Source organism: Vombatus ursinus, unplaced genomic scaffold, assembly GCF_900497805.2.
Source record: "Vombatus ursinus unplaced genomic scaffold, bare-nosed wombat genome assembly UNPS02014833.1, whole genome shotgun sequence".
Lineage (NCBI taxonomy): Eukaryota > Metazoa > Chordata > Mammalia > Diprotodontia > Vombatidae > Vombatus > Vombatus ursinus.
In genome coordinates, this window is record NW_020954611.1 from 3,064,303 (window position 1) to 3,091,868 (window position 27,566).

Here is a 27,566-nt window from a genome sequence, read left to right on the forward strand (position 1 = left end):
CTATCCATTAAACTTTTGTTTCAGTTTTGTTATTTTTACTATATGAAGTAAAATTTTCCTCAGTGTAATGAGAGCAAGCTTGGCAGTCTGTATTTGCATCGAAATCATTCAGCCAATACTAATGTCTCTTGATTTTTTTTTCAAAAACCAAAATGAGAAATTATCCTTTAGTATCTCCAGATGCCACCTTCCTTATGTGCTCATAGACCTGTTTATCAGTGGTTCTCAAATTAGGACTGTTGCGCTTTAAATGATATATTTTTTCTTGATTTCTTGATATTCTAATATAGTGTCATCACAGAATAGTTTTTTTTTAAATTTGTGTATGACAATCACTAAGGGGGTAGGGCATGTATTTCTATTAAATGAGACCCATTGAACCTGTGAGACCACACCTGCCAATATTACTTGGAGTAGAATTGGGCTGGTTCTTTTTGTTTCCTCCAGTTCTGGCAGCCGCAGTGGAGGTTTTCTGCTTCAGAATGAGCAACAGCACCTAAAAGTTAATGAATGGGACTGAGATATGGTTGGTTTATCCTTTTCTTTGCAGTGAAAATCATATGCCTCCTTACTTCCATAATTTGCTCTCCTAGTCTCTGGTTCCAGTCGTGACTCTACACAAAGCATCATGCTTTCACATGCTTTCACAGTCAACATTGTCATAGGAGTATTTAATAAAAGATTAGAGACTGGGAGAGGACACTACAGGACAGAACTGTCATTAATATTCTAAGATCACCATCTTGGTGCCATGAGGCCCTCATACTGAAAAGATCCCCAGTCAACTTAATCCAACTGATTGGTAGGAAAAAAACAAACAAACCAATAACGTGATTATTTAGATACTTTTAAAAAATTATTTACTGTAATCGACTGAGTCACTTTCCAATTCCTTGTCATGTAAACCCATCTATGATGAAAGCTTTGCTATAGCCAGTCGTAATCAGCCAACCTTTTAATGTGTAGGGAAAATTAACCTTTTTAAGGACAAACTGATTGACTATCCAGTGAGAACACTTCATTGATGCCACATGATCTAGAAGCTGAGCCTCACAGGGGCACGCATAGTACTGAAATGTAGGCAGTCTTACAAAGGTGATCAAATACACATCCATTATAAACTAGGAGAACATAGAATGAAATCCAACATCTGCTGCCCTCTCCTTTTTTCCATCCTATGTATGCTGAAGAAGTAGGATCCTGTTAGATAATGACTCTGTTCATACTTGTTCTGCTTAAATGTTTTTGGATTCCTGATAAATGGCTATGATAAACAGGCTTCTCATATAGTCTATTTAAAGGCAAACTGTACTCCCATCTAACTTCATTGTTTCCTGCACAGGTGCACAATGATAGATTTTTCATGGATTGTGTCACACAGTTTTCCCATCCATTATCATGACTCTTCACATTTTCTCATAGTTTTTTGTGTTCATCATTTCCAAAAAAAAAACCAAACCACCACTATCCCCTCCAATACACACACACACAATTGACCCATTCATGAACTGGATTAATGTGATCTTCTTTGTCTTATGATTAATGTTTACTTTTTTTTAAATCCACAACAATTCCACAGAGAGAAGCTACACTCCCAGCAGATGTTCCCATCTCTAAAACTGCCTTGTACTCTCGCCTTGGGACCTCCGAGTCAGAAAAACCTCCAGCCCTTCTTTATCAACAGTCGGATTTAGATGCTTCACTCCGAATCGCTAGAGAAGAGGTATTTCCAGTGTGGGATTTGGAGAAGGGGCCCCTTTGATTGCCCTTCAGAAGCCTCATTAAAAATCTGGCTCCCACCACATGTAAACAAAGAATCTCTATGCCAAGGTGACCTCATCTCTGATAATTTAGTTCTTACTTTGGACACCATGGGCAAACAGAAGGATGATTGAGGAAGCTGGGTTTTGTTGGGCTTAGATACCATCACTGTGAAATGTGTCTGTGGAATTTAATTGGATTTGTGACAAAAAATATTCTCAATCTCACTTCTCTGTCATTAGGCATTGCCCAAGGATGTAAACTAGTTATTCTCTGTCTCACCAATCAGAAGTACAGCTTGGTCAGAATAGACTATTCCTCTCAAGAGATGTTTAACTGTTTGCCTTTTTGTTTCCCCATGTATGTTTTTCTATGAAAATTTACTTGAGCATACACTGACATTTAATATTTCCTCCTTCGATACTAGATTATCACCAAGGAAAGAGAGGTCTCAGAATGGAAAGACAAGTATGAAGAAAGTAGACGGGAAGTGATGGAAATGAGGTCAGTGATTAAGTCCGAGAGCCAGAATTGAAAGATATATCTTCTTGTTGCCCTGAAAATTCTTGTGGTATGAGTAACCATGTGAGGCAGCTTGGAGTAGTGGATAGAGGGCTGGCCTTGGAATCAGGAAGACCTGAATTCAAATCCTGCCTGTGACACATGCTAGCTGTGTGACAGTGGGCAAGCCCTTAACTTCTCAGTGTCCCAGACAACTCTCTTAAGACTGTAAGTTACAGACGAGTTGTTCATCTGTGTCAGTGGAAGACGTTTCCACACTGGAAGTTTTCCACACTGGTGAAATCACAAAGCTGGACCCTCTCCAAAAAAGTGAGTAATCATTATAGAGTATATGTGTTATGGCTAGTTTCTTTTCTTTTCTTTTATTTCTACCAAGAATATTACATAAATTGTTTTTAGAAAGTCTCATGTCTATAATTCATTGTCTTTTCCTTTAGAATTACAATTTGCATGTTTGTTTTGTCCGGAGCTGTGATTTATCAGTGTAGGGATCCCCCAGTGAGAAAACTCCCTCTATTAATGCAGATCACAACTGTTTTGCAATTTATAGTCCTGGGGACTCACCAGAGGCAGTGAGAGGGTCTCACAGTCAGTATGTGTCTGAGATGGGACTTGAACCCAGATCTTTCTGATTCTTAGGCCCTTCCTCTGTTCAGTACTCTATATAGCCTCTGTTTGTAGTATATATGGGATCTGTCTACATTAAGGCTTTTCAAAGTAAAACTGTTGAATTAAGTTCAGTTTAAACCTCACCCTCAAATCAACACATTGTTTGTTACTATTTTAATGAACAAACCAAACAGCTAGACTGTGATATGGACTGCATTTTCTTTCCCTAATATGCATTAGGTAGCAAAAGTATCTCTTTCTCTCTCCTGCTGATGACTTCTGTCTTCTGATTATGTCTTTCTGGTGGCATCTGAAGCTGTAAGTGCTGTCTGTTTTTAAAACACAGCCTGACCTTTTGCAGTTTAGCTGTGCCCCTCCCTTGTGAATTTGGAGGGTGGTCACAGGAATTTGAAAAGGCAACTATTGAGGATGCCGTGAGAAGTCCCAATGGGCTATTTTTGCTTGTCAGCTATAGGCCCCAAACCTGTATGAGAGTATTTATTGGCAGTGAACAGGCTAATCACCGCTGGTCAAATCAAGGGAAGGCAACATCCTTTTATATATGTTTGGGCACTGCCCCATCCCCACCTTCTCAACGCTCAAATGAAGAATATTTTGAAAACTAGAGATGCCTCTTAGACTTGCTTGGACTAGCCCTTGTCTCTTTGTCCCTTAGAAATATTGGTATTTGGTCTTCCCTTTTTCTCTTTAATGTTTTGCCTACAATGCACTTTTTCCAAGAAGTGCTGATTTCTTTTAAAGAATTTTTGTGATGATTTTTCTAAAGAAAGCTTTATGATTCTGAAGAAGTCCAAGCCAAAGAAAAATGGGAAATCCCAAGAATGCCCAGGGATTATTTTGTAGCATGGACTGAACCCAGTAAGTGCTTTCTTCTTCAATAGCATAGAAGAAGCTGGTTTCATCTCATTGGTGTAGCAAAGCTTAGACCAGGAATGGATCAGCTGCCTGACCTATACGTAATCAGTTTATATTGACCTGTTTTCAAGAAGAAAAACTCAAGGTATGTGGTTAGCAAAGACCTGATGGACAACTGTTACAATGAATTCTAGGAGCAAAGGGATTAGCTAGAAAAATATGTCTTTTGCTCTTCTTAGATAACAGTGGGGTTTAAATTAGATTGGTAACCCAAAATACAATAATGGAACAATTTTCCTGTGATGGGCGTTGCATAAATAGGAAATCTGGCTATTAGAAAAGCAATGTGGTACAGAAGAAAGAAGACTGGTTTTGGAGTCAGAAGACCTGGGATAAATAATGTGCTGTGTGAAGCAAATCACATTACCGCTATGAGCCTGAGTTTTTTGTTTGTTTGTTTGTTGTTGTTATTTTAGTTAATGGAAATAATGCAACTTATACGATCTGTTCTAGGATTGTAATGAGAATTATATTATAGAAATAAGTGAATGTGTATTGTAACCATGATTCAAATTGTTATTGTGATGATTATGGTGATAATGATGATGATTCTCTTTCCTCCAGGAATAAGAAAATTTAGTTTAAGTCTAAGCAATAATTGCAATGATTGTGAAATTGTTACATGGACAACATCAGTAAAGGGGGGAAAAACACAGGGGAGCAACTCGGGAAATGCAAGTAGTTTAACTTGCTTATAGTAGTTAGGCTGTCAGTAAACAGAGAAATGGGAGATAAGTTTGAGGTGGTAGGAAGGGGCCAGATCATGGAGGAAGTTAAATGCCAAGCTAAGGAGTTTGAATTCCTTTGAAGGCAATATGGAAATTTGAAATTTCCTGGAATGAATGTTTAGAGTTGTGTTTTTATGAAGTTTTACACTTGTTGTTAGTGTGTTAGAGGCAACCAGAGAAGTGTAAAACATCATTTTATTTAGTGAAATTTCTATAAGTTGCTTTCTATTTAGAAACATTAGCCCACATCTCAGCCACAAATATGCATGGTATATGCCGTCACTGCCTGAGGCTTCTTGGCTTCAAGAGATAAAATCATTTGTCATGAAGGATCAGGCAAACATCTATACTGATCTAATTTCTCTTACAGGAAAATAGTGGCAGAGTATGAAAAGACCATCGCTCAAATGATAGGTAGGTGCCGGCTTTCTGATGGATATTGTCCTTACATCCTGATTTTATAAAGACTTTGTGGGGAAATATGTCTGAAGACTATGTCAATCACTGAGCTCCAAACTCCGCTAAAAGAACTAAGGATGTAATAAGGCATCACAAGCTTCTTACATTCTGGTTTCTATCCCATCAAATGGTCCCCTGTAGGAAATATTCCTAGGTCAAAGAAATAACTGATTTAGAAAATTCACTTGGATATGGAAACATAATGGAAGTGCCCACTAACAGAAACCATTTTAATTGTTTTCCTGAAGTAATGGGATCCTCTTGGTGATTGCTGTTTAACCCAGCTAAACTCCCTGGTTAGGAATAGATTTGGGCCAGTCACTATTCTATGATCTATGTACTCTGTTCATAGGAAAGAGTAAATTCAGGTTACAGTAGATTACATTCATTCCAGGCGACCTTTAAAGGAAGATGAATCTTTGAGAGACATGCTGGCCAGATCCATTTTATTCTAGTTCTTTTGGACCTAGCAGAAAGATCCAATTCACACCTTCAAAGTTGAGTCTTAATCCTTCAGCTTAGCTCCTATCAGGCGGTATTCTCAAGAAGCCTTGGCATCATTTCCTCACCAAGTAGAAGCTTTGTGTGAATACAGTAATATCTAGGTAGACTGGAATGCAGGTTAACTGAAAACAAAGCAAGAAAATCTTTGTATTATGATTGATGTCCCCTTCCTTCCTTAACAAATATAATATCATAAACATGGCATTTCTTTGGTGATTAAAGATTTTGCAGGGCATCTCATCACCATTTTTAATGTCAATTATTACTCTACAGTATTGTACATATTACAGATTAGGAAGATTCAGCATTAACCACAGAAAGATGCCATTTGTTCTAAATCAATGATATTAGGTATTGTCTTGTAATTGTTCTCTTCTTCCTAAGAGAGGTGAGTGTGAGGGGCTGTGGAACTGGTCAATTGAAGGTTATGTTACTGCATTCCAGTTAATGGAGGCTTTACTGTGTTGTGACATGATACCAAAGTTGCCTTTGGTAGAGGATAGGAGAATTTTCTGAATAAAATTGCAGAAATCTCACCTGAACCAAGATCAATATAATGATAGCTTTGGCATCTGAGAAGAAGGCATCAATTTCACCATTTTCCATTCTGATGAGCTGAAGTGTTCTTAAAACAGAGGGTCCATTCCCCTCAATGACTTGAAGAGGCAAAAAATCGCCGGATGTGCCATGTTCAGTATGTGCTCTGTGCACTAGCTAGCAATGTGTAATTGATTATGTATTTATTATCTTTTATTAGTGTGACAATTTATGACGGTATATGTACATGGAGCTTCATCCTTTCTTGAGTTAAATGTCATTGAAAGTAATAGTGTTGAAAGTTCACGTCCTCTATTATCTAGTGTTTGGCAACTTACTAAGGCCCAAAGGTTTTTAATAAAAAAAAAAAAACCTTTTGATGTGGGAACATCAGTGAAACCCATTATCGTTTGTCTCTTTTCACATCTGAGTAATAGCTTCTTAGTATTGTTCTTGGTGTGGATTTATAAGCAAATATTGAAATAAGGAAAGGGGGAATTTCTGCTTGTTAATGAAATTCTGCCCAAAGGCACCTTTCGTTTCTACAGCTTTTTTTTTAAATAAGCTTCCTTGCTTGCTTTTTCAACCCTCCCCTACACACACAGAGAGAGACAGAGAGAGAGAATAAAACAAGCTTAAAAGAGAATGAGAGAAGCATTCTGGTTTGTAGCCTGCTCTAATTGACATAAAAGGTATTTCTCATTCTGATGCCTTCTTTACAACATAATCCCCTGAGATGGTTTATCCAGCCAATGAGTATCTCTCTCTTTCCCTCTCCATTCAATCTCACGCAATATGGACAGGTCTGGGCAAAAAGGATGAATTATAATTAAGCTTTTCTGAAGAATCAGAATTCTTTCTTTCATAGTATTTTTAAGTCCCTGAACCTTTCATCCTACACTGATGCCAGAGTTTATAAATGTATCACCTGAAGACCTATTCTACAAAGCAACATGGTGACAGCATCACTTGGATAAATCTATAATCATTTATAGACAATTTCATGTATTTCTCCCAGTGTCTGGTGCTCTGATTTCTTTCCAGTACCCAGTCCAGTTTTCTTAAGATTCCTGCTTGCCTTTGGGAAGTATCATTGCCTTTGAAAAGAAAATTTCATCGTGTGTCCCTCTGCCCTCCATTCCTGAATTATCATTCATGCACACCCATCTACTTTTTCACTTTTCATAGCTGTAAAAAAACAAACAAACCAGAAACATGGCATGTTTGTTGATACCGTCAGGCTGTCAATCATGCAGGTAATTGATTAAAGGCCACCCTTGCATTTAAAAGTTCCTTTTGGAACAATGGTGTGCTAACTAATATAACTGAAAATTGAAACAGACAGGACTTAGCTCTTAGATTTGATAACAAGGCTATTTTCCAGGGATTTCTCAGCACTGCATGAGGTTCTATATAGAAAAAAACCCATTTCTCTTTATGTATATTTCATGCCTGTGTTTCTGTTTCCATCCATCTCTGTCACTTCTGTCCTATAAGCATCTTGCATGACTAACAGATGATGCTGAAGGGAAGCTTGGAACCAGAAAGTGCTTTCATCCAGCCAGGGTTCAGGACTGCAGTAAATCTTGTTCAAAATAGAATCAGCCTCCTTAGGCCGGAGGAGCCCTTGGTGGCTATGACGAGTGCTTGCATCTGCTTTTCCCAGATTCTTCATGTTCCCAAACAGTGCATGCGATGACAGCGGGCTTTTGCATCTTCATTTCAGTTTGTGCCATTTTCAATTTCTACCGGCATTTTTTTAAGTATTAACACTTCTTGAGCCTAAATATTAACAATTCAGGATTTAAAAAAAATACTTCTGTGCTTTCTGCATTACAGGTTGTTTCGCTGTTTTTTTCTGCTTTCCTAACAATTTCCCTGATTATCTGTTTTGCTTTCATTTTTGTTGCTTCTTGCTATTTGCTTGCAAAACAAAAAAGGCAAGCCTGGTAAGTAACGCTTCTTACCCACTTTTGACACCTGCATTACGCATCTATTAATCTTGTCTGGCTGTCTTTGCTTTTATTTTGTGTACTTGCTGCATTCCCTGAAACTTTTTATAAGCATTTAACTCCATTACCAGAGCTAAAGTATACTTTTATATAATTTTTTATAAACATTTAACTCCATCACTGGGGCTCTAGTATAGCTAAAGATGTAACAAATGGGAAGCATATTTTTCTTCCTGTCACTTCTAGAGTCCCTGTGACCCAAGGGCTAATTTACTGAGTTAAAGATTGTAGTTACAAGCACAGGGACACGTTAGTGAATAATCACATCTTTAGCATCATGGGGACAGAAAATTCTATTTCAGAATTGAGGCTGGAAGGATATTAGGCAAAGGTTGTAAAACTATCTAAGTCCAGCAAGGAGTTTTTAAAATGTTTTTTTGATAAATTTTAAAGCAGAATGAAATTTAAATAAAGCCAAAATGGACTCACAAATGTATACACTGTGTATGTTCTAGGATCTAGGGAAGAATAATGTGAAACTAACTTAGAGGAAAAAGCAATTTGATTTTTGCAGCAACTCCAAGTACCCTTTTATTTATTGTGCCTCTAGATGAAACTTTAAAAAGTTATGGTGGTGGGTCTTAGATTTCTTTTTTCTTTTTTTTTGGCCTCATTAGACACTGATCTCTTTATTTCATAGCAGTCTAGAACTTTACAATATGGGGCAAGTGTGCTATGAAATTATGGTTCAACAGTTGCAACAAGGTTCCTCTAGGATATCTGGTAGTAAATTTTTCTCAAACTTGTAACATTTAAGAATTGGAAGAAGCCTTAGAGATAATCTAGTTCAACTCTCTCAAAGAGATGAGGAAATTGTGGTCCATTGTGATAACATGACAGCTTGGGGTCACACAGTTAGAGGGCAGCAGAGCTGGACAAAAAGTCAGGTCTCCTGCCCCTCAGCCCACTCATCTTTCCACTACAAGACACTGTCTTCATTTCTTAAATAGAAGAAAATTGTACTGAATTCCAAGATTCAACCAAGCTCTCCTGAATCTAGGAAAATGAACTTTACCAATTAGGGAAACTGGGTTTCTATAAATCTGGGAATTTAAGGCATCCCCAAATGTCTTTCTAATTCACAGCAAGAAAAAGAGACATCTTGGTATGAGTTATAGCCTTTTAGCCTACTTTAAAGTAGAACTAACTACTATCTCTGTAAAATGAACCCTTTTAGGTCACAACCAGGGTTTATATGTCCCCTTTCCACTGTGGCCCTCTAGCACAGTGCAAGACAAGCTTTGATTTCACTCACTGTACCTCAGCACCTAGTTTGAGCTGGGACTTTGGGGATAATGTCTCCATTTTCACAATGGAGGTCCCAGTGGGTAATTCTCTATATAGCTACTATCTCCTTTCTGTTGAGTCATCTTGTAAGAGTAAAAGCTAAAATCAAGAAGCAAAAATTCTGTGTAAAAAAAAAAACCAAAAAGGTCACAGCAGAATTTCAGTTTAACAGTTGTAAAGTGATGTGAGCTTATGGAGTTTTAGTCCTGATGGAAAGACAGGTGTAATTTCCTGATTAGACTCTAGTCTAAAAATAATCCCTGGAAGAAATGGTCGAAAGGAACATTAAGTAGGGCAAAAGCTTGTTGGCATGGGAAGACCAGGGACAATTGAATTGCTTTACCTGAGGCATTCTCTCACAGCTGGACCAAGAGTCAGTCTCATTTTAGAGCACTCTACCAAGAAAGTCATGCCTTTGTTTAAAATAAATAGCCCAGTTAACATAGAAGTTAACACTTCCACTGTCCCAAAGCAAGCTCCTGGGTTTCTTTAGGAGACATTGTTAACTAGATTCTAAGTGCAAGACAGTTAAGCTGGCTTTATCTCTTAGTGATACTGGAAGGAGCACACAATTTCTTTTTTTTTTTTCACTTATTTCCTTTTCATTTAGATGGTGATAGAACTACCTACACACTCTAGCCGTATGAGACTTTGATCCAGTGGTTGGGTTCTAGCACAAAATGTGATGGTTTTATGGAATGAAGCCTTCAGAGGTCATCTAGTTGAACTTTTCCCTGACCAAGAAGAATCTTTTTTGCAGTAACCTCAACAAATGGTTATCTCTAGACTATACTTGAAGATGTCTAGTAAGGATCAGGAGCCCCTCACCTTCTGAGAAAACCCATTCCAATTTTTTTATAACTCTAGTGGTTAAGCTCAATGCTGCTTCTCTGCATCTGGTCCTGGCCTCCAGGGCCAAGCAGAAAAGGTCTAATCCATCTTCTAATTGATAGCCTTTAAAAACTTGAAAACAGCTACTATGTTCTCCGTAAGTTACCTGTTCTTTAAACTAAATATTCCGCTTCTTTCAGCTGATCTCATAAGACATGGTCAGCATTTGACATCCCTGTTCTGGTGGCTCTCTTCCATGCCAGTATATTAGTGTCCCTGTTTAAATGTGGCACCAAGAACTGAACCCTGCACTCTAGATGTGTTCTAACCAGGGCAGAGAACAGCAGGACCATCTCTTCTTACATTCTGGAGACTTTGTGTCTCTTAATGCAGCCTAAGCTCACTCCAGTATTTTGGCTGCCACAACACATTATTGACCTTCGTTGAGTTTGTGGTCCACTAAAGTCCCTAGATCTTCTTTCAAATGAGCTGCTATTTAGCCATGCCTCCCCTATTTTCTATTTCCTGTCTTAAAAGATCAAGTGTCCTTGCTCTTTATCCAGACAAACCTCTCTAGCTGTACCTTCAATTCCATCTGTTCTTTCTTCCTCCCTCCCTCCCCTTCTTCTTTCTCTCTGTCACTGCCCCTCTCTCCCTATTTTGCTCCCCATCCACTTTGTTGCTTTCACTCTCTCTTATCTTCAGGCTTTCCCTTTCCATTGGTTCTTTCCTGTCTGCCTTCAAACACAGTCATATATCTTCAATCCTATAAAAACCTTCCCTCAGCCATTCTACTTCCATGACACTACCAACCCATCTCTCTTTTTCCTTCTACCATCTAATTCCTTGAAAAAAGCACTCCACACCCCAAAACTCAACTTCTTTCTTGCCCCTTGTTCATTGGCTTCTGTCCACACTACTAATGATGCTCCTAATGGTCATCAGTCACTTCCTTATTCAATCCAGAAGAATTATCTCAGTTCTCCTTTCCTTGAGCTCTCCGTATCTTTTGGGGCCATTGACAATTTCCTGTTACTGAACACAATTTTTCACACTCAGTCAGCTTCTGAGACACTTCCTTCTAACTCTCTAACCACTCCTTTATCTCCCCTTTGCTTTCCTTTGAATTCTTTAGCTCTTACCCAGCTCCTCAATTCTGTCCATTTTCAAGACTGTTCTCAGCTGTCTTTTCTTTTTCCTCTAAAACCCATTCATTCCAATGACTTCAACATCATGTCTACCCAAATGACTTCTAAAACCATATTTCTAGTCCCTGCCTTTCTCCTAAATTCAGATAATTGAACCAAGACCATTTCACATGGATGTTTCACTAGCCCCTCAGATTTAACCTGTCACAAATCAATCTCATTATCTTTTCCCTCCCCTTGCCAAAAACTGAGCCTTATATCAGTATCTCTGTTTCAGACAATGGTGATATCATTTATCTAGTCACTTGAAGCCTTGATGTTAATTTTGGCTTTTCCTTCTCCATATGTCCAATGAATTATCCATTTTTGTCAGTTCTACATCTTGAGTTCCAAGAATAACAGATTTTGAGAATGGAAAGAGGTCTCATCAGCCATATAATCCAACCCATACATAAAAGAACCCTGCCCTATAGTATAGTTATATATAGTATATATCTGGCCTCTAAATAAAGGAAAACAAATCTAATCTTTCTTACATATGATAGCCCTTTACATCCCCACTCAGTCTTTTAGTCTTTCCAGACTGAATAACTTTAAACTTCGTCCAGCTTTCATAACCAACCCTCATATTATTATCAACTCAAAGGACTTCACTATCCTGGTTGCCCCCTCCTCTTTCCTCTTTAATCCATCCTCCATTTTGTTGCCATATTGATCTGCCTTATACGTGCTCTTCAATGACTTGTTGTCGCCTTCCTTTTTCTTGATATTAGAGGCTTTCTACAAGCTGTCAATACCATGTCTGTCCAGACTTAACCTCCCACTATTCCCTGACTCATCCACCAAACCAGACTATTTGCTGTCACCCGAGGATGCTCTGTGTTGTATAACCTATGTGCCTTTGCTAGTGCTGTTCACTGTGCCTGGAATACCCCTCACTTCACTCCCACATCCACCTATTTAAATCCTATCCATTCTTTAAAGCTAAAATCCCAAATACCATCTCATCCATGAAACCTTTCCTGATCCTCCCCAGTCAGTAACTTCCTCTCCAGGAAGCATATGATATACAGCTCTTTACATATGTGTCCTATATCATCTTAGTGACAGTTCTTTGTGTGTGTGTTGTACCTCTTTCCTTCTAGATTATCAGCTCTGTCACAGCATGGACTGTCTTACTTAACCTTGGTATCTCCCATAGTTCTTAGCCTAAGTGCTTAATAAATGTTTAAAGTTGATTGAAAAAAAAAGATAGTTGTCAACTTTCCACTTCACATGATCTAAAGACTCAGGCCCAATATTCATTTGGCTGGCATTCCTTCGTTTTTCCACTTGAAAGGGAGAGTAGCTTTTAGAAAGTCATTCTGTCTCAAAACATATAGTAACATAGAATATGTTCAGTTACATGCAGCAAGACTATGAGTGAAGCAGTGCATAAGCCATGGGCTCAATTGTTTGGCTATTTCTATTTTCGAACCAGAGGATGAACAGAGAGAAAAGTCGGTCTCCCACCATACTGTCCAGCAGCTGATTGTGGAGAAGGAGCAAGCCTTGGCTGACCTGAACTCAGTGGAAAAATCTTTAGCTGATCTTTTTAGGAGATACGAAAAAATGAAAGAGGTCCTGGAGGGTTTTCGCAAGGTACGTTTCAGGAATCGGTACGTGTGGCTCTTAGCATTATGTTTTGCTCAGAGGTACTAAGTAAATGTTTGTTGGATGGATAAATATTGAGTTCTTCTTACCTCAAACTTATTTTCTAGTGGACATGGGGAGTTGCGTAAGAATATACTCACAGATCATAAGATCGTAGATTTAGAGGCCCAAAGGTCTGACCCTTTCATTTTACAGATGAGGGCACTGAGGCACAGAGGGGTTCAGTAAATTGCCCAAGGCCGTGGAGCTATTATATGTCTGAAGTGAGACTTGAACCCAGGTCTTCCTGACTTTAAGTCCAGTTCTCTATCCATGCTGCCGCAATGCTTTTTGTTTCCTGAGCTGATGTACTGGTTTCAGAGTCTGGAGAAGCCTTGATCTGAATTCTGTCCTTGATACTTATTAGTTATGTTTGAGCCTCAGTTTCTCACCCACGAAAGAAGGGATACAAATACTGATAGTAACTCTCTCACAGGATTGCACGAGACTCCGAGATAATGTATTTAAAACATTTGCAAATCTTTAGGTGCTATGTAAATGTCAGGTTTTATTTTTCACACGTTTGGTTCAGAATTGGGTGTTGGTGCCTGTGTGCAGGGAGGACCCAAATGAGAAGGGACAAAGTGTTTTGAGTTAGGAAAAATGATTCCTGTTAGGAAAAGGAATGAGTTACTAGATGCTGTTATGGAAACATCTTTGAATAAACAGTCAAAGGTGGGTTAAAATTAGCTAAGAACTAGGGAGTCAAGCGGTTTTGCTTCTGCTGGGAGCAGTGAGGTCTCCAGGTCTCTCTTCATGCTTGTGGGTTTCTTTCTGCCCCTGGGATCTGATGTCATTTTCCTTCCCTGTCTTAGAATGAAGAGGTGCTGAAGAAATGTGCTCAGGAGTATCTGTCCCGTGTGAAAAAAGAGGAGCAGAGGTACCAGGCACTGAAAGTACACGCAGAGGAAAAACTGGACAGGTAAATTCCTTTTCAGCATGTCACCCTTGCCTCTTCACTCTCTCTCACCCCGCCATGTCCAGTGATCAAGTCCTGTGCTTTCTCCCTTTGAACCATAGTTGCTTTACTTTTAATAATGAGAAATTGTAAACATACTATACTTCCAACCACTGAAAAATGACTGGATAAATTGTGATATTGTTGCCATATTAAAAGATACAAACGTAATTTAAAAAAAAAAAACCACTTATACAAAGTGATGTAGAGCAAACTATGTGTGGGGAAAAAGTCCTTATATGAGACAATTAATCTGGATGGAACATGTCTGACCCCATAAGGTGATTTTTATGTTGGAGACCATAGGTGTGATGTTTGTTAAACCTAATGCACTTGTGGCTCTCATTGAAACCAATTTCAGTAAAGGGTAGCTGAGTTACAAATACAAGTGACTTTAAATGAACCATCTCTTGAATATGCCTCTTTCTCTCCTCTGACACTATTACATCTCTGGTGCAGGTCCTTGTCACCTTACACCTGGACCAATGTGGTAGCCTACTGGTGGGTCTCCCTGTTTCTAGTTTTCCCATTCCAATCCCTTCCATTCAGCTGTCATACAGATCTTCCTAAAACACAGCTCTGACTGTCTTATTCTCCCATTTAATCAGCTTCAGTGGCTCCCTATCACCTCCAGAACCAAATATAAAATCCTGTGTTTGTCTTTGAGAGCCCTACACAACCTTTCCATTCTTCTTATTGCTTCTTCCCTGTGACACTGGCCTCCTGGCTGTCTCTCCCACAAGAAGTTCCAAGTTCTGAATCTTAGTATTTTCACTGGCTATCTCCCAGGCCTGGAGCATTCTCCCTTTTCATCTCCACCTCTTAGCTTCCCTGGCTTCCTTCAAATCTCAGCTATAGTCCCACCTTCTGCCTTTCTTAATTTTAATCTCAGTACTTTTTTCTGAGACTACCCCCAGTTTATCCTGTAAATATGTTTGTATATCATTGTTTGCATGTTGTCTCTACCATTAGACTGTGATTGCCTCAAGAGGAGAAATGTCTTTTTTTTTGCCTTTCTTTGTAACCCTAGTACTTAATACCATGCCTGCCAAAAGTAAGAGCTAAGTAAATGATAATTGATTGACTGTTCTTACTGAGTACTTATAAAAAAAAATCAAGAGAATCTGTATAGTATAGATTTACCAGCTTATCTATATAAATTTATCAAGACAAATTCATGCCGTAGGGGTTTATGCTCTTGCTTTTAAAGATAAATATTTGTCATTCACTTTTCTTGGGGAAATCCCTACAGTAACAAATCAGTGTGACTGAAGAAGGCAGCAAGATAGCATTCAGATCCTTGGATTTGCAGAAATAAACTCTATACGTATGCATAAATATGTGTAAACACAACTTCCTAGACTGAATAAATTATTGAATGCATGTATAAACACATTTCCCTAGATGGAACAAATTATCAAAATATTTTCAAAGAAAAATCTATGAAAATATTTACCTTATTCTATGGGATTTAAACCTTTTACAGAAAACTTTCTTAGCTTGTAGTATTAACCTGTCTAATTGGGCCACACACTTGATTTGGGAGATGAGAAGGGAGAAGTGACCTCCCAAAACCAACCAACATACACTTGATTCTGAGAGGAGAGTGACACCATTTTCCTTTTCAACAGAATCCAAGTTTTCTTCTTAACCCAGGTTGTCTCTCAAATATTTCTAGGATTTTTTGAAAGTCAAATGTTTTAAGAGCATTATTTTCTATGTTGATAATTGGCATTAAGAAAAGAAATATTACTCTGACCAGGTAGTGGTGAACACATATTATGAGGAACAAGTCAAGAAGTTATGAGAATTATAAGAAAATACTGGAGGTAGAGTTGCAATCTTCCCAGACTCCAGCTATACCTAAAACCACTCAACAAATTATCTTACCCCTTCTTAAAGGCAGATTATCCAGAAAAAGTAGGCGTTGCAGATTTCTGGAATGTGGAAATAGCCTTGATGCCATTTTCCCCTTGCTGTCTTGCTTTCAGTTATGGTGTCTTGGTTATCATGAGCAAGAATCAGTTCAGGACCAGACAGCCCCTTCCATCTAAAGTCTCCTTGCCGGGTGTGTTCAGAGAAACCTAGGGAGGCTTCTGTGAACTGATTCAGAGTGAAGTGAGAAGAAGCAAGAGAACAATTTATACAATAACAACAACATTGTAAAAATGAACAATTTGGAAAGAATTAAGAACTCTGATCAATTATATATGTAATAATGGATATCCCATTTCCTGCCTTCTCAATGAGGGGAGGATAAAGGTAGGGAGAGAATGTGGAACTGAAAATAAAAATAAAATTTTAAATAAAGAAAAAAAAGAACTCTATTCAACATGGTGATCAATCACAGTTCCAGAGAACTGCTAATGAAAGTGGGTAGAATTCTTCATTAGCAGTTCTATGTAATTTAAAGTAGTTAGAATGGAAGGTCCTTATGAGTTTTGATTGTTCGTGCATTGGATTTGTATCTCCAGCGCCTGGCACTTAGCAGGCACTTAATAGAGACTTATTGATTGGTTGATTGATCATAGAGTTGCCTGCAGTACTGACAGGTTTATTGGCTTGCCTGGAGTCATGCAGTCATTACCTCTTGAATTTAAGCCCAGCTCTCAATTCACTGTAATATGTAGCCTCTTGGTAATAATATAATAAACATAATATAATATAATATTGAATTGAATTATAGAATCATAGAAAGGCAAATGGAAATATTAAAGTTTCTGTAATGAATAATATTCATCTATGCATCACGTATTCCCACAGAGCCAACGCCGAGATTGCACAAGTCCGAGGAAAGGCTCAGCAGGAGCAAGCAGCCTACCAGGCCAGTCTCCGAAAAGAGCAGCTGAAGGTAGACGCTCTGGAAAGAACACTGGAACAAAAGGTAATTTATTCAGTAACTTCAATGTGTTCCCAAAGTAAAGTCTTCTTGGAGATGTGGTGTTTGCCAGTGTGTTGATCAATCCGCGATAATGTGGCTGCCGCCTTCTGTTTATCCTCAAATTAGAGCTAGCAGAACGTGGCCATGGCCAAGGAGCATTTGTCTGTTATCAGGTGAAAAAAGAAAACCATAATTCCCCAAAGTGGGGGGAATTCATAATGGTTTGACTTGCTGGGTCTGACTCTGTCTTCCTTGCTGCCTCATCACTCAACTCTTCTTGGGTGCTGGGAATGCCAATGTCTCTGTGTTCTTCTCAGGACCTTAAGCTCTTTGGGCAATAGGTTTCCTGGTGTCATGAATCTCTTCAATCTCTGATAACCTCATCCTTACCCTTGAGAAGAGAGTGTCAAAACCATTGAAGGTATTAAAAGCTTCCCAATGTAATGACAGTGAACATGAAGATTAAAAGAGGTACCTAGTTTAGTCCTTCAGGCCAGAAATCAGAAATTCGACCAACAACCTTAGTTGTTGACTTTTAGAGTTGAAATGGCACTTAAGTGCCTTAATTTAACACTCCATTTTCTATGTGGGGAAACTGAAACCAAAGAGGTGAAGTGATTTATTTTGGATTTAAATTCAAAGGACCTGAGTTTGAATGCCAGCTCTGTCACTATGCTGTGTGACTTTTAGTGAGTCATTTTGGTGACTCAGTTTTCTAATCTGTAAAAAGAGAGGGTTGGACCAGCTAACTCCGGAGGTCCCCAGCTCTGCATCTACTGTGAGATCCTATGATGTATTGGATAAATGGGGCCACAGCCTCCCTTCAGTGCAGGCTATTGTGACTTCTGTCGGGAATTTATGGTGGGAGAAGCAGCATCTGTTCTTGGAGAGGTCAGGAGTAAGTGCTTTCTTTGTTCTGCCTTTTGTGCAGCCTGGTGTCTGTGGTAAAGGACCTATTTACAGCCCAAATTTGACGTGCTCTCTCAGAAGACATTGGTTCCAGGATCTATGGAGTCTTTAGGACTTTTTATAGTCATAGGCTTTATAACTAGAAGGGAGTACTGGGCGTGAGGACAGGGAGACCAGGAAATCCTGCCATAGACGCTTATTAGCCATGTGATCCTGGGCAAGGAATTACTCCTCTCTGAGACTCAGTGGCTTCATCTTTGAAATGAAGGAGTTGTACTCAAGGAACTTCTAAGGTTCTTTCTAACTTCAAATCTATGATCCTCTTAATCGGGTTTCTTTTTTCAGTTGTGTCCGACTCTTTGTGAACCCATTTGAGGGTTTCTTGGCAAAAATACTGGAGTGGTTTGCCATTTCCTTTTCCAGCTCATTTTACAGATGAGGAAACTGAGGCACAGAAAGGTTAAGTGAATTGCCTAGGGTCACATAGCTAGTAAGTGTCTCAGGTTGTATTTGAACTCAGGTCCTCCTAACTCCAGGTCTGACACTCTATCCATTGTGCCACCTAGATGCCGGCTATGATACAATAATCCTTTACAAATTATCACATCTAGGAGTTCTTAATTTGGGATCCATGGATAGATTTCAGGATGTCTGTGAGCATGGGTGAGAAAAAAAAAATCGCATCTTTATTGTTACTAACCTCTAACTGAAGCTATCATTTTCTTTAGTTATTTAAAAACAGTATTCCAGGGATTCACAGGCTTCACCAGAAGAGTTAAGACCTTTGGTCTATTCTAACCCTGTCGTTTTACCGATTAAGAACCAGGTCCCATTAAATTAAATGACTTTTCCAAGGTTACATAGATATTGAACCGAGCTCTTCAGATTCTCAATCCAGAATTGTATTATATTATGATATACTTTTACAGTATGGAGACACCCCTGGAAATTTTGGTCTAGTCTAACCCTGTCATTTTGCCGATGAAGAAACAGGTCCCATTAAATTAAATGACTTTGCCAAGGCTACATAGATATTGAACCGAGCTCTTCAGATTCTCAATCCAGAATTGTATTATATTACGATGCACTTTTCCAGTATGGAGACACCCTTGGAAATTTCCCAGAACCCTTCTACCTTGTGAAGATTTATCTAGTTGTCCTTGGAGAAAATGTGCCTACTTGTCTTTCTCATTAATCTGAATTTTGTGCTTACAGATGTCAGTGTTCTAGCATCTCTTCCAAAGTTGCCTTTGCAAGACAACTAGGAATTGTTCATTTTGAGAATCTCAATCCTTATTCTATTCAGGGTAAAAGTTCTTAAACTGGGTGTGGTAAACTTGTTTTCTTTTTTAATATTTTGATAACTGTACTTCAGTGCAGTCAGTTTCCTTTATAATCTTATGCATTTTACATATTTAAAAGCATTCTTCTGAGAAGGTTTTACCAGATTGCCAGATTGCCAAGGGGGTCCATGACGTAAACAAAAGTTAAGCTTCTTAAATGAAGTTGAGAGATGCCAGTAAAATCAGTGAATAAATGCAGCCTCTCGTTTACTTTGTGAAGGAATGAGGGTGAACTAAGACAGAGGACTGGGATCGCTTGACAAGTACCAACTCTTACTTAACTTTAATGATATAATGGGAAAAACCTTGGCCTGGGAGACAGCAGGTCTTTGTTCTAGTTTAAAATTTAATGATAATCATCTATAGGGCTTTAGGCAACTTGCTTCAACTCTCTGGGCTTCAAGCTTCCTCATTTGTGAAATGAGAAGTTGGACAATGGAATTTCTAATGTCCCTTTTAGCTGTGGAAAAACAATAATCTCTCGTTCTCTTATGCTACTTAATTTCACTACATCATTTTAACCTACTGCCTTACAGTAAGTTACTTCTTTTATATAGCACTAAAACAACCAAAAAGCTCGGATAACTAGATTTTTTTTCATGTTTCACCAGTTATCAACTTTTATAGAGGAAGAGATATGTCAAACAAATAAACTGATAGGCAGGATAGATTTAAAGTCAGTCTCCAGAGCATGCCACAGGGTCAGTACACATAGCTTTGTATAGTTTTCACATCTCTGTGACTTTACAGTGATAACTGATGCTCACAGTGATGGCCCTGAGACCCTACAAGATTCTAAAGTCCTACATAGCCAGGAAGGAAAGATTCACTTATGTTACAGTTTTAGGGGCAAGGTTATTTTGATTGTATTCTAACTTAAAAAATGAATTCATTTATGGTACAGATAGTGACTATCAGCTGATCAAAAAAGAAAAATCAAAGAATCACAAAATTTGAGTGTTAGAAGGGACCTCAGTGGGCATCTGATTTAACCCATGCACAAAGAGAATCTCCACTATAACATACTTTAAAAACAGTCATTGAGTCACTACTCAATGTCAAAGAAGTATTTCCTGCCATTTAGACTACAGCGTCCTCTTTGCAACTTCTACCCATGGCTCCTGGTTCTGCATTCTGGGGTCAAAAAAACCGAGTGTGATCCTCTGGCACACGATAGCCCTTCAGATCCTTGGGAACAGTTACCATGGCCCCTCTGAGTTTTCTCTTCCCTTCTCCAGACTAAACCCACACAGTGCCTTCAACAAATCGTCATGTTACCAGGGCTCAAGGTCCTTCACCATCCTGGCTGTTCTTCTCTTAACACTTTTCTCTCTTAGCAATGTCCTCTCTTAGGCTGTCTCACTCAGAATGGAACGCAGTACAGATGAGGTCTGGCAACAGCAGAGTATAGTGGGACAATTGCCTGCCCAGTTTAAGGCAGTGTGTGTGCCTGACTACTTTAGAAAGGACTTGAAGCAGATGGTAAAACATACAAAAGAACCGAAGGAGTAGATAATTTGAGAGGTCTTAATTGAGAACGAACATACTTGGGTATTAAATTTAGCTCTAGGTTTTTAGGCAGCTAAGGCAAAAAGGGAAGCAATGGAGCTTACATTATTTTCATTTTCTGACATGTAAATTCAAATGTAGAGGAAGATATATAGATATATATATGCATATATATATATACACACATATACATGTGTATATGTGTATATGTATATGTAAATGTATATGTATGTGTATGTGTATAGTTCCTGCGACTAAATACAAGAAGAAATGTAAAATGATTTGAGCAGGTTTGAGGTTGCATTCAGTTCATGATCTAGTCCTCTAACAAAGATATGTATTACCCCCTTTCTTTTCTTTGGATTATAATCAGAGTCCCAGCTTTAGAGACGAGATATGAGGGAGGCAATATAGCCTTCTTTTGTAGAAGCTTCAGACCTAAACGCATATTCTTGCTCAACAAGAAGGCCAACATATTTCAGCCTTAGCATGAGCAGCCAGGGATTCCCACTACTCTACTCTTTGCCTCTTCCTCCCTTCTCCCCCAGAGAGTATTTTTTTTTGTCTCAGAAAGGAATTTTAAATATTCTCAAGCTTTCCTACAAGTGATTGGTTGAGATCCCAAGTTTCTGAAAGAGGTAGTGGTGAGTGGAAACATGCTTAGGAAAGATACTATCAGTTGTTTTCCACTTCCATAAAGAACTTCAGTATGGCCCAGTAGTATGTCAGCAGTCACCATGCCTTGGACATAGTAAGCATTCAATAAGTGTTTATTGAATAAACCTTATTTTAAGAAGATTTATATTTTATTGGTCCCTACAGCATCATGTGGTGGCAAAAATACGTTCCTTAAGCACAAAAAGTTTAGCTGTTGAATAGGATTGTCTAAGCTTGATTATTTAAATATTGGTGGACATCTGTTCAAAGTTCACTTAATGTTGGTGTAATTGTTGCTAAAATGTTATTTCTAATGATGTCTAATCAAAAAAATCCAACTACAGAGCTGCTAGGTGGCACAGTGGATAGAACTCCAGCCTTGGAGTCAGGAAGACCTGAGTTCAAATCTGGCCTCAGATGCTTGACACTTACTAGCTTTGTGACCCTGGGCAAGTCACTTAACCTCAATTGCCTCGCCACAAAGCAAAAAAAAAAATCCAACTGTTTCTAAGGCCTCTTCTAGACAGAGATGATTTTTTTAAAAACGTCAGGTTAAAGCAGATGCTTCTCTTCCATCTTGTGCCTTATAGAACCATTGAATTTCCCATATTGATAACTTGTTGAGAAGAGAGCTAGCAGAGAGTTTTACAAATATGTCCAACAGATTAAATAGTCTGTGATTTTGAGGTAAAATATGAGGTAAACCACACTTAGTGCCTGTCCTGCTGGCCAGCACCAGGGCCGCCATTCAGCTCAGATGCCAATGTACACATGTGCTTTTTTCCCTAGACTTTGCATAGCACTTCATACCTCTTATGTTTATGTAATATTTTATTCTTCACTATTGTAACAAGTAACTATTGCACATTTATTTTCTAGTTTTGCATACTTTGTATCTTCCCTACTAATGATTTTTCTCTTCCTTAACTGGAATATAAGCTCCATGACACCAGGTGTTGTATCTTAGTTATCTTTTCATCTCCCCCATTGCTTACTACGGAGTCTATTCATAGGATACCTTCACTATTTCTGAGATCTGTGATATTGTTGGTGGGAAAGGGAAGAGAACAAGCATGTATTAAGTACCTACTATGTACCAGGCACTGTGCTAAGTGCTTTGCAAATATCCCATTTATTTTTACAACAATCCTGTGAGGAAGAGGCTATTGTTATCTCAATTTTACAGTTGATGAGACTGAGGCAGACAGAGTTTAAGTGACTTGGCCAGGATCACACATCTAATGTCTGAGGCTGGACTTGAACTCAAGTCTTCCTGACTCCAGACCCAGTACTCCAGCCCTGTACCACCTAGCTATTGGTTATGGTACTCCCTCAGCCAGTGTAGGTCACAACCCATCCATAATTTAGTAATCAATCTTCCAGATAGAGAAGATGGAATTTCTGTGGGAGAAAAAAAAACCATTACCTCTTGGCCAACTTTCTCATTATGAGCCCGTCTGAACTTAGCTCACAGTCAAGTTCATGCTAACAGGAGGCATTAGAATATAAGAGGAGAGGCTGCACATAGTAAATGCTTAATAAATAGTTGTTGAATGAATGGGTGAGCTTTAACAGCAAGACATCTACTGGGACCTTATTCAACTTTATCTGGTTAATCAAATACTTGGAAATATGTGAAGGGATCAATTACTACTTGGGGAGTGGAGGGAGAGTAAGAGGGAGGAGAGAATCCCTGATATCTTCTAAAGATGTAGAGCTAGGTGATGTATGTGATTTAGTAAAGTGACATAACCAACTGTGGATGCAGATTAATGTATCAGTAATCCCTCTGGTACAAGGCACATCTAGCTCAGAAATATTTCCTAATAATCAGAGCTGTCACTGATGGTTGAACCGGGTGCCTCCCACTGAGATCAATTATGATCCAGTTACTTAGATAAATTGTTTGTGAGACAATTTGCATTTGATTGGCCTTCGGATGGCAACTGATTTTTTAATTTATAATGTCTAGAAAGCTTAGCCATATATCTATATCCATATTTCTTCTAGGGATGGGGAGAGGAGGAAATTTCTTATTTTTTTGTTCATGAAAACACAGGATTATTCTGACGGGGGGGGCTGTTGAAGCTTCTATCAGTAATTTGTGTATACTTTTAGATTCTTAAAAAACAAACTAAGGAACTAGAACGGTCTGCATGCCAGTTAGCCTTCTTCTACAATCTAATGTACATTAGAGCCTAGACTCTCATTTCAGCAATCCTAATTTGTTGCATTTTTTGATGTAAGCATCCAGCAGAAACAGTGCTAACACCAATCAACATAGAACTACTTAATTCTTTATTTTCTGGTATTTCTCAGCAATGCTCGCCAGTGTGAGTTAACTCCTCCCCTGGATTCCATATATATCAAACAAGTAATTCTAGGGATCAGGAGGGCATAGTGGGTAAGGAACCCAAAAGGAGTCAAGATGAATATTTTATTCTAATTAAGTCTTTTTCTTTCCTTCACTTTCAGAATAAAGAAATAGAAGAACTTACCAAGATTTGTGATGAACTGATTGCCAAAATGGGGAAAAGCTAACTTTGAACCAAATTTTTGGACTACACTATTGAGTGCAATATGACCATTGGCACACTGATGTCCATACCTTTATGTGGACAGGTTATATTTTCACTTTTTCGTATGCACTACTGTATTTTCTTTCTAAATAAAGTTGATTTAATTGTATGCAGTTCTCAGAAGACTATCAGAATTTCTTGCTATTGTTTGCATTTTCATAGTATAATTCATAGCAAGTTGATCTCAGAGTTCCTGTATCAGGGAGATTGTCAAATTCTCTAATAAATGACAAATTGCTGATCCTAGCTTATCCCTTTGTACATGAGTTCCCATGTTGGGTGTCTTTTGGATTTAATATGAACACGTATAACTTTGCATGGGGACTCTTGCCTTAAGGAGTGTAAACTTGATCCGCATTTGCTGATTTGTTTTAAAAAAAAAACAAAAGAAAAAGAAAAATGCATGTTTCAAATAAAATTCTCTATTGTAAATAAATTTTTTTCTTTGAAACTTCAAAACAAGTGTGGCTATGTTTTATCTTCTATGAAGACATTTGTTCCCAAGCCCCCCATTCCTTTTTGATACCTTGAAAAAAAGGTAGTAGAAAAGAGATAGATTTCTCTTTTTTAAAAGGAGGGTGAACTAGATTTCAAGAGTTCTTTCAGGCTTCTTTATTGGAAGATGTCAGTTTTAGGATGTGAGGATGAGAGTTCTTTTCCTTGACCTAGTATTCATTTCTCTGTCTGTAGTTCAAGAGGCATCCCTTGGGAGAGAGGGGAGGTTCTCATGTGCCTTGTCTATATACTGAAGCTATTGAGAATTGCTGAATTTCTTCAAGTGAATTGATCAAAATGGTTTAGAGCTTGATGATAAGAAAAACACTTTTATTTTGGTTTTTAAAATCTAATTTCTTTTTTGTTAATTGAAAAAAGAAAAAGAAAAAAGAGTCTGTCTTTCCTCTGAATGATATTCTTAATAAACACTGTAATAATGATAATAACTAACATTTATATGGTGCCTACTATGTGCCAGGCATTGGGTTAAGCACTTTACAAATATTATCTCATTGGATCCTCACACTAATCCTGGGGGTTAGGTGCTTTTATTATATCCTTTTTATAGATGAGGAAACTGAGGCAAACAGCAATTAAATGACTCGTCTAGTTAAATGCCAGTTAAATGGCATGACCAGTAAGTGTCTGGGCTCAGATTTGAACTCGGATCTTCCTGACTCTAGGACTAGCACTCTATCTACTGTATCACCCCTGGCTATATTGCAAAGTGCTTTGCAAATTTTAAAGCAAGTAAATAAATATTGGTTATTGTTATTATTACTTAAACTCAAATTAATCTGTGATCTCAATAATGTGGGTAATCCCTCCAATAAAGTAGATCACAGCTCATCAATGACGATTTATTATCATTAATAATCCTTAAGCATTTTCTGTTCATTGTAATGTTGATTTTATTAACTTAATAAATTTCATTTTAATAATGCTAAAACATTTTCTCTTCTTTTAATGTTGATTTTATTAGTTTGAGTTAAATTAATTTAAACAATACTAAAACATTTTCTGTACATTTAACACTGAAATATTAGAAAAGGGCCACCACCTCTCCATGCAAAATAAGTAGTTTAACTGCCCTTGAGATTAAATTAACCATATATTTGTTATTATACTCCTTTAATTGTTCTTGGCCAGATATTATGAATCACCAAATTAAAAGCTGGTGATTAAATTTTTACCTGTGTAGGGGCAGGATTGTAATAGGAAGCAGGCTAGTTGGGGAAGGATGGAGTGTATCTACTAGAAACCTTCTCTGACTCCCCCTCCCCCCCCCTTGTCAGCTTCCTCTCTCTTTGATTTACCTTGTTTTTTTACTCATCTGGGTAGATTGTAAGCTCCTTGTGGGCAGGAAATTTAATTTTTTTCTTTGTATCTCAGCACCCACCACAGTGCCTTGACCATATTGTAGGTGCTTTAACAAATGTTTGTTGGATTAGATTAAATTGGATTGGATTGAATTGAATTGAACTGGAAATGAACTGAATTGAATTGAATTGAAAGAAGTGAAAGACAAATCAGAGGCACTAGGCCCCAGCTCAGCCCAGGGTTTTCAAGGTTGCCTTCTCTCACCAATGGAAGCAGCATAATGTTGCCAGTTGTTTTCCTGGTTATCTTTAACTTCAAGATGAAAGGTCAGTCATATTGTTGACTCGGGTAGAAGAATTTGTTCCAATGATCCATGCAGTGGGAAACGTCAGTCACCCTGAATCTCTCTCTGTCTACTTTGGCAGAGTGAAGTAAAGACCTATTGAATTCATCGAGGTATACAGCCAGTTGGTACCACTTACACGAAAAAGAAACATCTCCGGTGTTCCAAGGCAGTGGGGTGCCCTCCGTGGGTGCTGGACTTGCAGTCTGGAGACATCAGTTCAAATCCTGCGTCTGATGCCTCTCTTGCTATGTGACCCCTGGTAACCCTTCGACTCTGGGCTTCAGTTTTACTGCCTTTAACACTTGCTCCGCCTACCTCACAGGGTTGTTGCGAGGAAAGCGTTTTTCTAAACCTTAAAAGACTATAGAAAAGCCACTTGTCCAAAAAAGGTTGTGCTTTATTCTCTTTTGTCATTTTTTTCTTGAATGATTTTTGTTGACACTGTAGGGCTTGACCCTCTGCTACCATTACCAGCTCCTGCAGGATCCGGCCTCACTCAGGAGAAGCCACGTGCACCTGCCAGCCCTTATCTTTTCCCCACAACTGTGGGAAAACACAGACTGTCTCGTCACAGGCAATCCTACCCTACTTGTATCACATGCACCTTACCACTTATTCAGGCTGCTGAGATGCTTTCATTTCACCTTTGTTACATAGGCAGAGGCAGAGGCTCTTGGTGCAAATCCCACTTGTGACGCTGTGTGACCTTGGACTGGTTTTTTAAAGGGGGGCCGAACTAACTGACCACTGGGATCCCTTCCATCTCCAAAGCTGTGATCATAAGCAGTTTCTGCACAGTGAGATCTGTATTCAGTCCCATCTCTGACAAACACTGGCTGTGTGTGTGACCCTGCACGAATGTTCTCAATCAATGATATCAAATTCAAATAGAAATGGGGACCACTACTTGTTATCTACATTTTACTGTATTTTTATTTATTTTGTTAAGTATTTCCAATGTCATTTTAATCTGGTTTAGGCCCACTCGGGAGATGGCAGTGTATTTGACAAATCTAGTCTGAGCCGCATTCTAAGCCTAAATTGCCAAGAAGGTGCTGAACCAAATTGGTAAAGGGTTTCTTCATCTGGGAGTTTCCTATACATATGAAATCACAGGTCAAATCCCTCTCCTTGTCCCTGTGAGCCCTGTGACCAGCCTGAACCGTGAGCTCTAAGCTTTGTTTTCTGTCTTCATACCTGTACTTCTTTCCTGACTGTGCCCTCCATCCTAGATCAAACCTGATACTAACTAAGCAACCTCTGTGCTCTGCCTGGCTTGGAGGTGTCTATCTGTCTGCTCAGATGCCCAACTTTGCTCATGCCTCTGGTTCATCCTGACACCTTTGATTTGGCCTCACCCCCAGGACTCATAGTAACTGGATACCCTTCTTTCTACACCAATGGGCCCGGGCAAGTATCGTGCTGCCTACCTGTTGTCCTAGTCCTAAAGGAGTCCTTGACATGGTGTTAAAAACTAGATAAATTGTCTCCCCTCCCTTTGTGATGTCTAGCTCTTAATGAGGTATGTTTTCATGAACGTTTC

General features: G+C 38.6%; 1 protein-coding gene across 5 annotated transcripts in view; it reads left to right on the top strand.

Annotated features, from left to right (window-relative positions):
- Positions 1-23,971, top strand: part of TACC2 (transforming acidic coiled-coil containing protein 2) — a 308,717-nt gene extending 284,746 nt beyond the window's left edge. For all 5 annotated transcript variants that reach the window (XM_027839765.1, XM_027839767.1, XM_027839762.1 and 2 more), the window contains 7 exons: positions 1,580-1,723; positions 2,189-2,265; positions 4,927-4,970; positions 12,815-12,975; positions 13,842-13,948; positions 16,748-16,868; positions 23,759-23,971. In XM_027839765.1, coding sequence (XP_027695566.1) covers positions 1,580-1,723; positions 2,189-2,265; positions 4,927-4,970; positions 12,815-12,975; positions 13,842-13,948; positions 16,748-16,868; positions 23,759-23,824 — 720 coding nt within the window. In that variant the 3' untranslated portion in view covers positions 23,825-23,971. The remainder of the gene's footprint in view (positions 1-1,579; positions 1,724-2,188; positions 2,266-4,926; positions 4,971-12,814; positions 12,976-13,841; positions 13,949-16,747; positions 16,869-23,758) is intronic.
- The last annotated feature ends 3,595 nt before the right edge of the window (positions 23,972-27,566 follow it).